The sequence below is a fragment of the Lytechinus pictus genome, unplaced genomic scaffold, assembly GCF_037042905.1.
Source record: "Lytechinus pictus isolate F3 Inbred unplaced genomic scaffold, Lp3.0 scaffold_20, whole genome shotgun sequence".
Taxonomy (NCBI): Eukaryota; Metazoa; Echinodermata; class Echinoidea; order Temnopleuroida; family Toxopneustidae; genus Lytechinus; species Lytechinus pictus.
The window spans coordinates 12,742,601-12,755,167 of NW_026974141.1; the positions used below are offsets into that span (position 1 = coordinate 12,742,601).

Genomic DNA, 12,567 nt, shown 5'->3' on the forward strand with positions numbered 1-12,567 from the left:
TAGTATACTTTTTATTTGCACTTTGTCATATGAATATTTGGTTTATAAACATATAATATAACCATATAGATTAAGTGGTGCCAAACCAAGTGAATTTTAGACAAAATGGCCCATATTCTAAAGTCAGGTTTAATCTAAACTCTGGTCTTAAGTTGTGGCTTAACTGCTATGGATAGCCAATTGTGACATAAATTTCAAACAGGAGAGGTTCAATGTACCAGCTCATTTGATTCTCGAATCATTCTTCACTGCCTGGGGTGGATAAAAGAGAGAGAGTTGTCACCGCCATTAAAGCATTAGGAAAGAGCACAGTAAACATAAGAAACATACAATGTAAACAATGTTTTGAAATTGTTGGCTTCCTATAATTTAAGCACAGGGTTAGACCACAGTATAAGTTAAACCCAAATTCAGGTTACGGGACAATGGGTAGAGCCTCACTCGATATGACATAAAATGGTAAATGGGCTAAATAGCAATTAGACAAAAGGGCAAGTACATGTACAAGTACATGTGGTCTAGTGGTTCTGACTCTCGCCTTTCAAACAGAGGGTCGTGGGTTCGAATCCTGGCCATGGCGTGTTTTCCTTCATCAAGAAATTTATCCACACAGTGCTGGACTCGACCCAGGCGAGGTAAATGGGTACCGGCAGGAAGTAATTCCTCAAAAAGCTGTGCGCTCCAGAATCGGTAGACTAGCTTAGCCGGGGTAATATAGAAGCGCCTTGAGCACCTAGCAAGGTGGATACGTGCGCTATACAAATCCTATATTATTATCATTATGTAGATGAACTACTAGAATTAGGCCATGTGGAATTAAACAAAAACAGGAAGTACCGGTACATCAAGTTAGCATAGATCCAAGTTGCAATAGTCGAATGGACATTGATGTGTAGTCTACACTTAAATTATGGGAAGACAACTATTTCATTATTTACATTGTATGTTTCTTATGTTTACTGTGCTCTCTCCTAATGCTTTAATGGTGGTGATAACTATCTCTTTTATCCACCCCAGGCAGTGAAGAATGATTCGAGAATGGGTAGAGCCTCACTCGATATGACATAAATGGTAAATAGGCTAAATAGCAATTAGACAAAAAGGGTAAGTAAATATAGATGAACTACTAGAATTAGGCATGTGGAATGAAACAAACAGAAAGTACCGGTAGATCAAGTTGGCCTAGACCCAATTTTCAATAGTAAACAGTCATATGGACATTTTTATGCAGTCTGCTTTGCACTTCATCATATCGTTTGTTTTCTCAAATTTTTTAGTACGAACTTACCTGCGTTGATCTCCGACTTGATCGCTCCCTCTTTGCCCGTGCTTTCCTCTGCGTTTCCGACTCCTCCTCCTTCGACGGTGTCATAATCGACCTAGAATGGGTAAGAGGTATGGAGAATTATCTTCAGCGCAGTCTCTAGAAAGTGCCTTAGACGGTATCAACAAGTTAAAGGAAGCGCTGACTACAGTCTCAAGTTCTGGTTATTAAGTCTAATGGTTTAGATCACGGGAAAGAACAAGGGACGATCCATCCTTTTAGTGGATGTTAGGTTATGCACAGTGGGGTTTAGAGAGCGGAAGGTCAAGTTTGGAGTGTGGTCCAGTGAGCGAGGAACTCCAATGGTGGGCCTGAACTGTGCTTGATGAGAGGCCATACTGTCATGAATTTCACAACTATTAGTTCCCAATTTGATGACTTTGCTATATAAAAGTTGATGAGATTTGTGACAAACTGTGCAACTTTGGTTGCTATCCTTCTCCTAATTGGTCACAATGTAACATTAACCATTAAAAGATCTTGTACTTGTAATATCGACTCAGTTCCAAGGTTTGCAACTAAAACTAGGAACATTTCTTTAAAATCCTCAAATTGGCAATCAACTGTCATGAAACTCACAGAAAAATGACCCATACCGTCAAGTTTACTTCAGAACCGCCCTAAGTTCCGTAATACAAGCTCATTGGTCAATAAACCAAACTTCAAACCATCACTCCTAGGCTTGGTTTTAACCCATGCACTACAGGCTATCGCCATCTTCTAAGCAAAATCTAAGTCCAGTCGAACTGCTAAGTGCAGTCTTGGTTTCAAAGGGTTAACAACATGCACTATCAAAACCATAATTTGCCAAAACTCAAATAAGGACCAATTTACATTGACATTCCTTAGAAGGGTTGTCACATGTTCAATTAGTAAGAAAGAGGTTTATATAAACTAAGAGAGTGAACTTATTAATTAGCACCTAATTGAATTCTTAAGTAGTAACTCTTGAATTTTTATCTGTGATATTATCATGGTTTAGATTACAGGTTTTCATACAAAGTGGATGCAACATACTAAACTCAGAAAAAAATCTGTCCATATGAGTGCTAAATGGGCACCACGTAAACTTTCCACAGCAGCTATGCCCAATGGACCTAATGGACAAACCAACCCATGCAACTAAAAGAGATGAAATAAAATAAGAATGATCGACACAGCAGTACTGAAGATACAACTGAAGGGTGGATGTTGAAATAAATTATTCCAGTCATGATTATAAAATGACTCTCCCTCCCCTTTAATTGACATTTGTCAATATTATAAGAAGTTGTGATCGAACTAGGATATTTAATTTCACAACAAAGGTCGATAACTCATAGTTAATGATGCATATAACTTTCAATTCTTAGTTTTTAACAAATGCAGGGATTATCAAATCTATGAAACTACTAAGGGTAAATTTCTATGAAATTAAATGCATAAAAATCCCAATTCAAGTTTTGTTAAATTAGAGGAACCAAATCATCTACATGTAATACCTAAAAGCAATGGGGGAAAACTGCTCTTGCCTGGAAATGTTGGTTAAAGGCTGCATGGAGGCAGTTGAAACTGGTTGAAACTGCATGAAACCACTTTGGGATGAGATTAATCTAGACCACAGCCCATTGTCACGAAAACCTTAAGGGGGGGGGGGGTATCTGAACTAATGAAACTGCCGGTTGAACTGCACAAAACCGGTTAAAACCAGATTTGAGGAAACTTAGGTACCTTAACATGGCAGAAGAGACTGGATACTGCTGGTCTGATCCGGTTGATGGTGGATTTCAGTAATTAACTACGCTACGTTATTCAACCGGAATGGTTGCAAAACTGAACGGCAATCCCCATGCCATTGTCTCATACACAAAACGTGAAGTGTGATTAATGTTCAATCATGAAAAATTAATAATTACAGAAAGGGGGGGGGGGGACTCCATTGTGAGATGAAAAAGGGAAAATATGGCATGATATGAAGGGACGGAGGGTATTATCAAGGAGGCAATAGTATTTTTTATAAATGGAGAATCGTTGATATTGAGATGGTAGCCTGACTATGATTACCGTCTGTATCATTAAAAGCCATATCACTGGTTTGAATGATAAGTATGAAGGTAGGTGAATAATAAGTACACATAAGAGTTGGTTATTATGAAAATTTGGGAAAATATATGAGACCATGATAACTATATATATATATATATATATATATATATATGTATATTAAGTGCAAATATACTGTATGAACAATATGATTATATATCTGATGGTGTATGGTTCTCCTGATGTCCAACCGTGAGTGCAATGTAATGTAATATTGCATAGTGCAGTAATAATGGTAGGAGACAAGTGTTTCATTTATTCCCTTTATTAAGTGAGTGATGTTGAGGACAAGGTGTATATGCTGTGTGGGATTTTAAAATAATTTTAAATAATTTCGCATCAGAAAGAGTGGATTCTTCAATTCTAAATTGAGAAAGAGATGGATTAGAGGGAATTTAGTTGAAGTTATTATTAGATATGTGCTATTAAGAGTAGAGAGGAAAATGTTATCTCGAAAGTACCCAATCTTCAGTTCAATTATCATCTGACGTAATGTCATGTATTCACAATAATATTAAAGGTATCTTAGAAAGTTCAAATCTATTGTGAAATTGGCTGAATTGTACGGAACTGTTGGTTATACAATATCATCAGCTGAAAAGCTTTGAAATGTATTAGTAAGTTTGCTTGTTCATGCTATTACAAAGTCTTATTTGGGACTCCAAAATGAACATAATTGCATTGATCGCTATAACTTGTAAATTATTTTGCGAATGTGTATTCTTTTTCATGCATGTTGTAAGTATGATACAAAATCATATACAGAAGACAGATTCAGTTTTATCCAAAATAATATTGGTTAAAGTATCTAACCCTTTGGGACACCAAATCCTTATCATAATAAGACCAAAATATAACATTATTACTCTCAATCAAGGTCTGATTTTCAGTTACAATTTTATAGGAGACAGAATATAACCTTGAGGGACACCAATCCCCCAAAGTCTGATAGCAGGTGCATTGTTACATAACCTTTGACCCCTAATGATGTTACCTTCGTGATGGAGGTATCGTGGTGGTTGCAGAGCTACCCACAGAGGTGTTATTATTGCAAGTGGTGGAGGTGGTATCGTTGGTAGTACTAGGTGTTGTGATCGCGCTGGGAACGCTCCGGTCCCGGATAGTGCGATCCCGGGCCGGCTCCGTCCTATCCTGGTCTGTGGTAATCTCGGCAGCGATACGGCGCCTTCCGCTGCCCCGTGGAGAGGGGAGTATGACCTCTCTACGCGGAGGAATGAGTGTGGTGGTTTTGTTCGAGGTTTGGGTATGAGAGTTATGTAAGAGATGGTGGGGAGGGAGGAAAAGGGGTAGAGGAAGATGATGGTTAGATGTAACACACCCACGGCATAAATACACAACAGGATTCCATAAATATCAGAGAAATGTGAAGCAATAATTTGGGGGATCCCCTCAAGCAATACTTTGGGGGGATCCCCTCAAGCAATACTTTGGGGGGAATCCCCTTAAGAGATATAAATATATATGAAAAATACGTTTGGGTACATGGGTTATGGTGTTATGGTAAATAGAATAATGTTAATAGCCTTCACAAACCGTGGTTGGTTCTGGGTATCATACGAAATAATTAGCCATTACTTCATTGTGACGTTCAAAAAATATTTCAAGAAGTGAATAATTAAAAAAATTATAATGCTCATGGCCTAGACATTGCTATGGTTCAATCTAGGTAACATGAATTAAGTGGGTTCATTCAAGTTTGCTACACAGTGCACCAGATCTTTTGTTTCTTGAGAAATATGAACTGTGTTTTGGGAGCTTCAACCTTCTACCTTCTCAAGAATTTTGCGGGATTGCTTCACAGATCTATCCACGGACTAAAGTTATTCAAAATCATGGAATCAATTGAACTGAACATCATGCCTTCAAAAATTCATGCACAAATGTTTCAAAATCCATTCCAACATCTACATGTATAGGTCAATCTAAACTCATCATAAATCAAATGGCATGAACACTCTGTAATATAAAAGGAATATTCCATTTCAAAATGGGTTTGAACACCTCAACAGAATGGGAGGGGCATCCAAACACGGCAATTAAACTGGAAACTAGAACTCTTGGGATTGCTTGCAAGAGTACTTACTTATCGTACGAATCTAACAACAAATACTGAACATCAGTTGATCTTAGCCAACGGAACATCTAACCCACGTCATCGCCTCGAAATCATCCCCAAATGCATTATACCATGAAACTTTCACACAAACACACAAAGGTTGAAAGTATATTGGTGACATTCATGAAGGGGAAAATGCAATGATGGCTTGAAATTTGAAAAATGATGGTAATTTGAATCTGAAATGACTACATCTGTGGTTCTCGACAAGGCGAGATCGGTTGGATGTTCCGGGCTAACCAAATTAAATGCCTTCACTTGTAAAGGCGTACTCGCTGGTAGACAACACTGCCCTCTGTTGTCTGTTCTTCGTTATGCAATGATATTGAAATGAAGCAAGCAAATATGGCTGTTCTTAGACACCTGAACAAGAGTCAGAGCCGCTTCTTTCCTTGACAATATCCCAAACCTTTTCATCTCTTCATGGGGAATGAAGGAGGGCTGCAGTGTAAAGCATATCGTGCCCTCGTGACGGGATACCTGCTGAAGATGCGGCTCTGACTTTCTTCTCAGGAGCCATACTGTCCTATGGCATGTTTCACTCTCAAACAATGGAAAACATCCTATTTTACTTTAACTTTATAATGTAATTCCACTCTTTATGAGAATAATGGGAAATGCAGAGGTCTCATTCTCATACTAACAATATCCCTACCAATTTCTTTATACTACTTGGTTATAACTATAAAAAAAAGGTTGAACATGACTGACGGCACTCTCTGAAATGTATACTGTACAAAAAAAAAATACAGCAAAATACACAAAACTAAAAAAAAAGCAAAGCAAAGAAAACACTTATGAGAGCATGAGCTAATAATAGAGGAGATCTATGAAAAATATAATAAAAAAGATAAGTGATACATTTGTGGGAGAAGTAGAAGTAGAATCAGAATTTGAGGAAGAAGTAGAGAAAATAATTGGAGGCAATTTAATAATTAAGTTGATAAATGGTGTAGGCTAGGATTTTTTTTTTTAACTTAGGTGTCATATGAACAAAAGAGGTTTTCCTAAGATAAGTTCGAGAAGGATAATCATAATTTTGTTGCTCACATTGGCTTTGAGAAAAATCAAAATGATTGAAATTTAATTTGCACAACTTGGTAATTATTACTAAAATGAGCCAGGAGATATATTAATATGCACTTATGATACTAGATATAGGTAACTATTGTTTGAATTTCTGTAAGTGATGTGACCATTCATGATTATTCTAAATTTCACACAAAATTAAATGGGATGGAAATTGATGTCATAAACGCAAGCTGAAATGACCATTCCTTAATACTGTCGAAATGCTGTGAATTCAAACTCAATATTGATACCAATGGCAGGATAGCATAAAAAAGACAGTCCTTTTTAAACTTTATGATTTCAAGAAGGTTTTCCTTACTGATTTATGGATGCATGTAGCAGATAACTGAAGGATTTTTAATGAATGACTTGAAAACTGTAATGATGGATACAATTATTCATTATTTTGGGAGGAAAATATTTTACTTTTTGATCTTTATCAGACCCCCCCCCCCCCCCCCCCCCCCGCGCACCAATAAAAAAATGTACCATGATTCGTTGAATTTAAGCTTTACAAGAAGTAAGACGGTCGTGAAAATTAGACTGTGGGAATTATGTCCTTTTCAACAAACATTCTACCACCCGCTATGTCAGGCATGCTCAAACTCTCCATATGAGCTTACCTGACATAGCACTTTCAATCAAATCCTCACATATCACCAATCTTTAAGTAATATTCAGATTTTCCCTTAGTCATATTAGTCATTTGGTTTGGAAAAATTCAAGTAAAAACCCATGAAAAAAATGTTTCATGGTTGTGCCAAGTCATGACCAGAAACTTGGAGTAATGTCTCTTTCACGTATCCTATACAGATCATTGAATTCATATCAAAACCGTTACTATATCATGCATTTTGTGGAATTCATTTTGTGAAGATACCCCCAATGTTCCTCCAATATCTTGAAAATTGTTGGATGGATATAAACTTTATTCTACAGAGGTAGAGAGAAGAAAGATAGTATCACTTCCGGGGGGGGGGGGGGGGGGGGGAGAAAAGTGAAGCAAACAAAATATTGGCAAGTTCAAATGAAAAATTAAAATAATGAAAAAAAATAAATCAAAGATTGATAAAACTAATATCACTGGTTACTCAGATCCATTCATAGCTATGATAAATATTAAAAAAACGACCTAAGCTGTAAGCTCTAAACAAATTTGATATTCCCATTATTATGAATACTATATACATTTTCTTAACAGGAAATTTAACTATCAAGACATGAGCAAAATGTTCAATATAAACTCTAAATACATCATAGAAGTCAGGTGATTTAACTTATAATTCATGGTAAAAATCTATGAAAATTGAAGAACTTTGGCACAGAAAAGGGATGGCAAGTTGACAAAAAATTAACTACAAAATTGCACAAAATGGCCTACTCCAAAAATCAATACATTACGAGTCTTCAGAGAATACATACCACGTAATAATGAATACTTCGGCAAAGAATGTAATCTCTTAAGACTATATTCTGTACAATTCATGACATTCTTTTACTATCCCCAAAACAACAAAATCAACAAGACACTTGAAATATAACTACAATGGATGAATGGAACTTGTATTCTTGGGCACCCTTATTGTAAAACATCACCAAGCAGTTGCACGAACAGACTATACTCTTCAATGTGAGCTGCAACCAGTAGAGGACCGCAGAGACAAAGTATGTGATTTCCTGTGAGAAAACCACACCACATCCAAGAGGACCGGAGGGTGATGCTCTCAATCTGGAAAGGTCCTCTGATGACCGACGTAGGGTGAACTGTGGAGAGAGCCCTCGCTTGATGCATCAATGGATGTTTCTCGAAAGCTCCCGACTGTGTTTAGGGATCAACCTCAAATGCTTCACCCGAGGACGTTCAGGCAACGATTCTTAACTGTTTATCAATCTCAATGATTCATCTGTAGACATTTCAGGCAAAGATTTTCATTTGCTAGACACATGTGGTCTTTGATGTTGCATATGCTATGTAATTGTCTTTCATCACCAATCTACCAAAGCAAAGTTATGTCCTGTCCTGCATGGTTTTCTAGTCACAAAATTATCAGACTCCACTCTAAGATGACGATCAAAGAATTCCAAATCGAACAATGTACTCCAGAGAGAAGACAAAAGGTTCAAGCTACAATGCAATTTGAAGGTGTTGACTTCAAAGACTTCCACTACTTCCAAAGATCATGGACTGTTTGTTTCAGACGTATTTCCTAGTCCTGTACTTCAGTATCAACCAAATTATTGAATATGGACTTCAGAATATCTGCAAGTATTTCCCAGATCGGTTAATGCTTATGTCATTTCTGAAAGCATCAGTCAAGATAGCAGACGTTTTGGCTCGTTTTTCAATCTGGAAATACAGCGAATTTCTGATGGATGTCCAAGGGATTTGCAAGTGAAGGACACCTGCTATTCAGGACTTTGGTGTTGGATCTCACTGCAGAGTATGTTCAAATATGTCCATTATTATGATGCCTCAATTGAAGATCAATGATGATTCTGCAACATTGTTCAGAAGGTTGTTGATGTACAGACTATGTGCTGGAACACTACTGAAGACTAAACAAAAGTGTCTTAGAGACATCCTGTAGATGTGCCATAGATATTGCTTACATGGCTCAAAATCCCCTTGGCAATGAAAAGGGTGTCTAATGATGTGTTCTTGGAATTGATGTAATGACAAAATCTCAGCTCATTTTTGTTGGTTGGAGTCAACATGAAACATGAAGTAGACGCGTAGAGAAAATGACCAGAAGATGATGACGTTCATGGCAATGATGTTAATGAGTGGAGCTGGTGATATGTTGAAAATTCTGTATCAGTTCAATATGGACTGTTTCATGAAATCTTGCAGGACATTACAAAATAGGCTCCATGGACTTAGTGATGGCCCAAACTGTTGGGACACATAAGACATCTTGAAAACGGGATCCAGGTGTGACCTGTCATCATTTTCTTTACTGGCTTCTAGAGGCATAGAACTGCTGACAAGTGGTCACCTGCTAGCCACAGCGATGAAGATACTGTACGTCACATATTCACTACATTCACCAGTATAGCCACTTAAAAATAGAGCAGACGTTCTGACGGGCAATGTACCAGTGATACCTGACATTGATTACTATGTCAGATTTCAGTAGTGACTCTGCAAACAGCTTTATCACAGAAACAGCATACCTACAGAAAGTGCTTGTGACTAGAATGGTAGATTTGAAGAAATAGACGTTTAGTTGAGTGTTCGTAGATCCTGTCTTAAAATCACTTCCAGAGGCAGATTAAGAACTGCTTTTACTCAGCAGAAGTTGTCAAATTCTAAATCCAACCAGATGAATCTCTGGATAAATGGTGTAAATAAAGATGTTTCTTCTTGAAAGTGACATTGGAGTGATAGATGGTGCTCTGCTTCCAATATCAAGTTGTATACCTCTGGAAGACATCAATGGCGGTGTCCCTGACATGATCACTTCTTGAATGTCTTACGAATCCACTGCATGTTGTTTCTCTCTGCCAAGTAGAGAGCCACCTTCAATGTCAGATCTCTGTATGATGCATCTAAACTCAAACTCTCCCAGCAATATAAATCTAGATAAGGTACAGTTTGTCAGCAACAATGTTGGAGTCCTATGGATGATTCAGTCCCATAGGTGTGTTTTGGCGTGTGCTGATATTCCGGACAAAGGCTTCACCCCAAACACAATCTCTCAGGGATTGAAAAAACATCCAAAGACACATGAAGCAACAGCTCATCGCTCCAGACTGCCTGCCTTTGGCCTTCAGAGAACCCACCAGAAACAGAACAAATGTGGGACAGTCCTGCGATCCCGCTAAAAAGTCGTAAGCGATACAGTACTCTTTGGCGCCAAGCTTTGATAGCCTGTACAATGCTCTTTACAAAACTACAAAAAATAAAAGATTCTAATAGATTTTTTTTACATGAATACATGAAAGACTTCTCACAAGTAAAGCCAAGGAACAAGAAAGACGTTGTACACTGTAAGGCACTTCTAGGAGATACGCCTTCCTGGCGGGATGCATGGCCTGTCCCTACTTGAAAATCGTTCCTCCAGTCCCCTGCAATATGGCATGGTTTTTCCGCACAGTACCACCACACACAGGGCCACTGCAAATCTTCCACCCACCGGGCAGGTTCACAGTTGTAGAGTCGGCAATTTGCGGAGGTGCAGTTCTCCTACTGCACAGAAAAACCACACCATATGTGACAGGAGCATCAAGCCCAGAAAGTTCCATTCATCCATTCATGATCTACAACTGACAAAATAACAATCTCTTTGAAAAACAAGAGTAGCTTAACCAAACATTTTTATCTTGCAATATCAGCTCTCAATCAACTTTCCATTGACTAAAAATCTATTCCAGCTCAAATACAAAGGAAAATCATTGATAGGCATGTATGCACACTGTACCCAGCTATAGTTCTCTTACATAATTGCATATATATCTCACAATATCTCAGACAATATAATTATTAAAGGGAAGTATCATACAGTTCTACTATACAGTGATCATCATTTCATTCAAAAGAAAATGTGAAGTAAAATGTGATAAATGAATACAGAAGTGACAGGTACAATTAGATAGAGGTAAAATGAATTACAGAACTCATTTGAAGACTATGGCAAGGGACATGAAGTAGTATTATCCATGATATTTCTTACAAGAGATAATATATTGCAACAATACATGATGGTATTCTTGGTAGACTTTTACGTTAACATATATCTGATGCAACAGCATTGTTTCCACACCTGAGACGCAACTGCGTAGAAGCGCAGATGAACTTGCAGTGATGGCGCAGGGCCGGAAGTTGCAGAGGTGAGAAACGACCGCTTGTATCAGATTTGTGTTAATGTAAACGAGCCCTTCCCACGAGGTTAAAATACAAGACAGAGTGTTACATAGGACTGGTTCACAGGTAAAACAAATGATTTGTTTGTAGAATGGTGAATTATCTTTTTTTTATAGGCATCTTTATAACAAACCTGCTGGGTTCCGACTCCACTGTTTTGGTGGAGGAAGGGGGCGCTGGTCGAGATACCCGCTGGTTCTCCCAGGGCTGTACGAGACAAAGACAAAAGACAGAGAAAGGGACAGGAGACAAAAAGAAAGAAGAAAGAGGGAGAGAAAGATATGGACAGAGAGAGAGGGGAAAGGGAGAAAGGGAGCAGAGAGGAGTGACAGTAGAGAGGTAGAGAGATGGATAAAGAAATAGAATACAAAGGGACAAAGGAAGACAATGAGACAGAGAAAGGGACAGGAGACAAAAAGACAGAAGATAGAGGGAGAGAAAGATATGGACAGAGAGAGAGGGGAAAGGGAGAAAGGGAGCAGAGAGGAGTGACAGTAGAGAGGGAGAGAGATAGATAAAGAAACAGAATACAAAGGGACAAAGGAAGACAATGAGACAGAGAAAGGGACAGATGACAAATAAAGAGAAAGGGGGATAAGGATAAGGAAGAGAAAGGGACAGGAGATAATGATAGAGAAAGGGACAGAAAGCAAAAATGGGGGAGAGGAAAGAAGACAAAACAAGAGAAAGGGGCAGAAGAAACAAAGAAAAAGAAGCAAATAAAAAGAATAAAGGGGAATGAAAGACAAGAGAATAAATTAATAATCAATAAATTGCAATACCATTCAGGGGGTTGGCCGTAACACAAAACTTAGCAATGATCGTAGAACATTTTTCTTCAATTGATTGCATAGACTACAATGTACAAGCAAACGTGAAAATCAAGCGAACGATTAATCGCTAATCTTTGTGTTACGGGATCCAGGTCACTTTAATAACAACAAACAATTAATATAAACATGACTCAGTCACTCTGTTACTGCAATATCTCAAAATCTTAAGAAATACTATTAATATAATAAATTATTGAAATAGCACACATTAATATATGAAATAACATTGTGATTCAACAGACAGGATTACAGAAAC

General features: G+C 37.8%; 1 protein-coding gene across 3 annotated transcripts in view; it reads right to left on the reverse strand.

Moving 5' to 3' along the window:
• The window catches only part of LOC129283149 (protein phosphatase 1 regulatory subunit 12A-like), a 101,321-nt gene that overhangs the window by 14,120 nt on the left and 74,634 nt on the right, over positions 1–12,567 (reverse strand). For all 3 annotated transcript variants that reach the window (XM_064114649.1, XM_064114650.1, XM_064114648.1), the window contains 3 exons: positions 11,612–11,685; positions 4,401–4,628; positions 1,289–1,379 (listed from right to left, as the gene is read on the reverse strand). In XM_064114649.1, the coding sequence (XP_063970719.1) occupies positions 1,289–1,379; positions 4,401–4,628; positions 11,612–11,685 (393 nt within the window). The remainder of the gene's footprint in view (positions 1–1,288; positions 1,380–4,400; positions 4,629–11,611; positions 11,686–12,567) is intronic.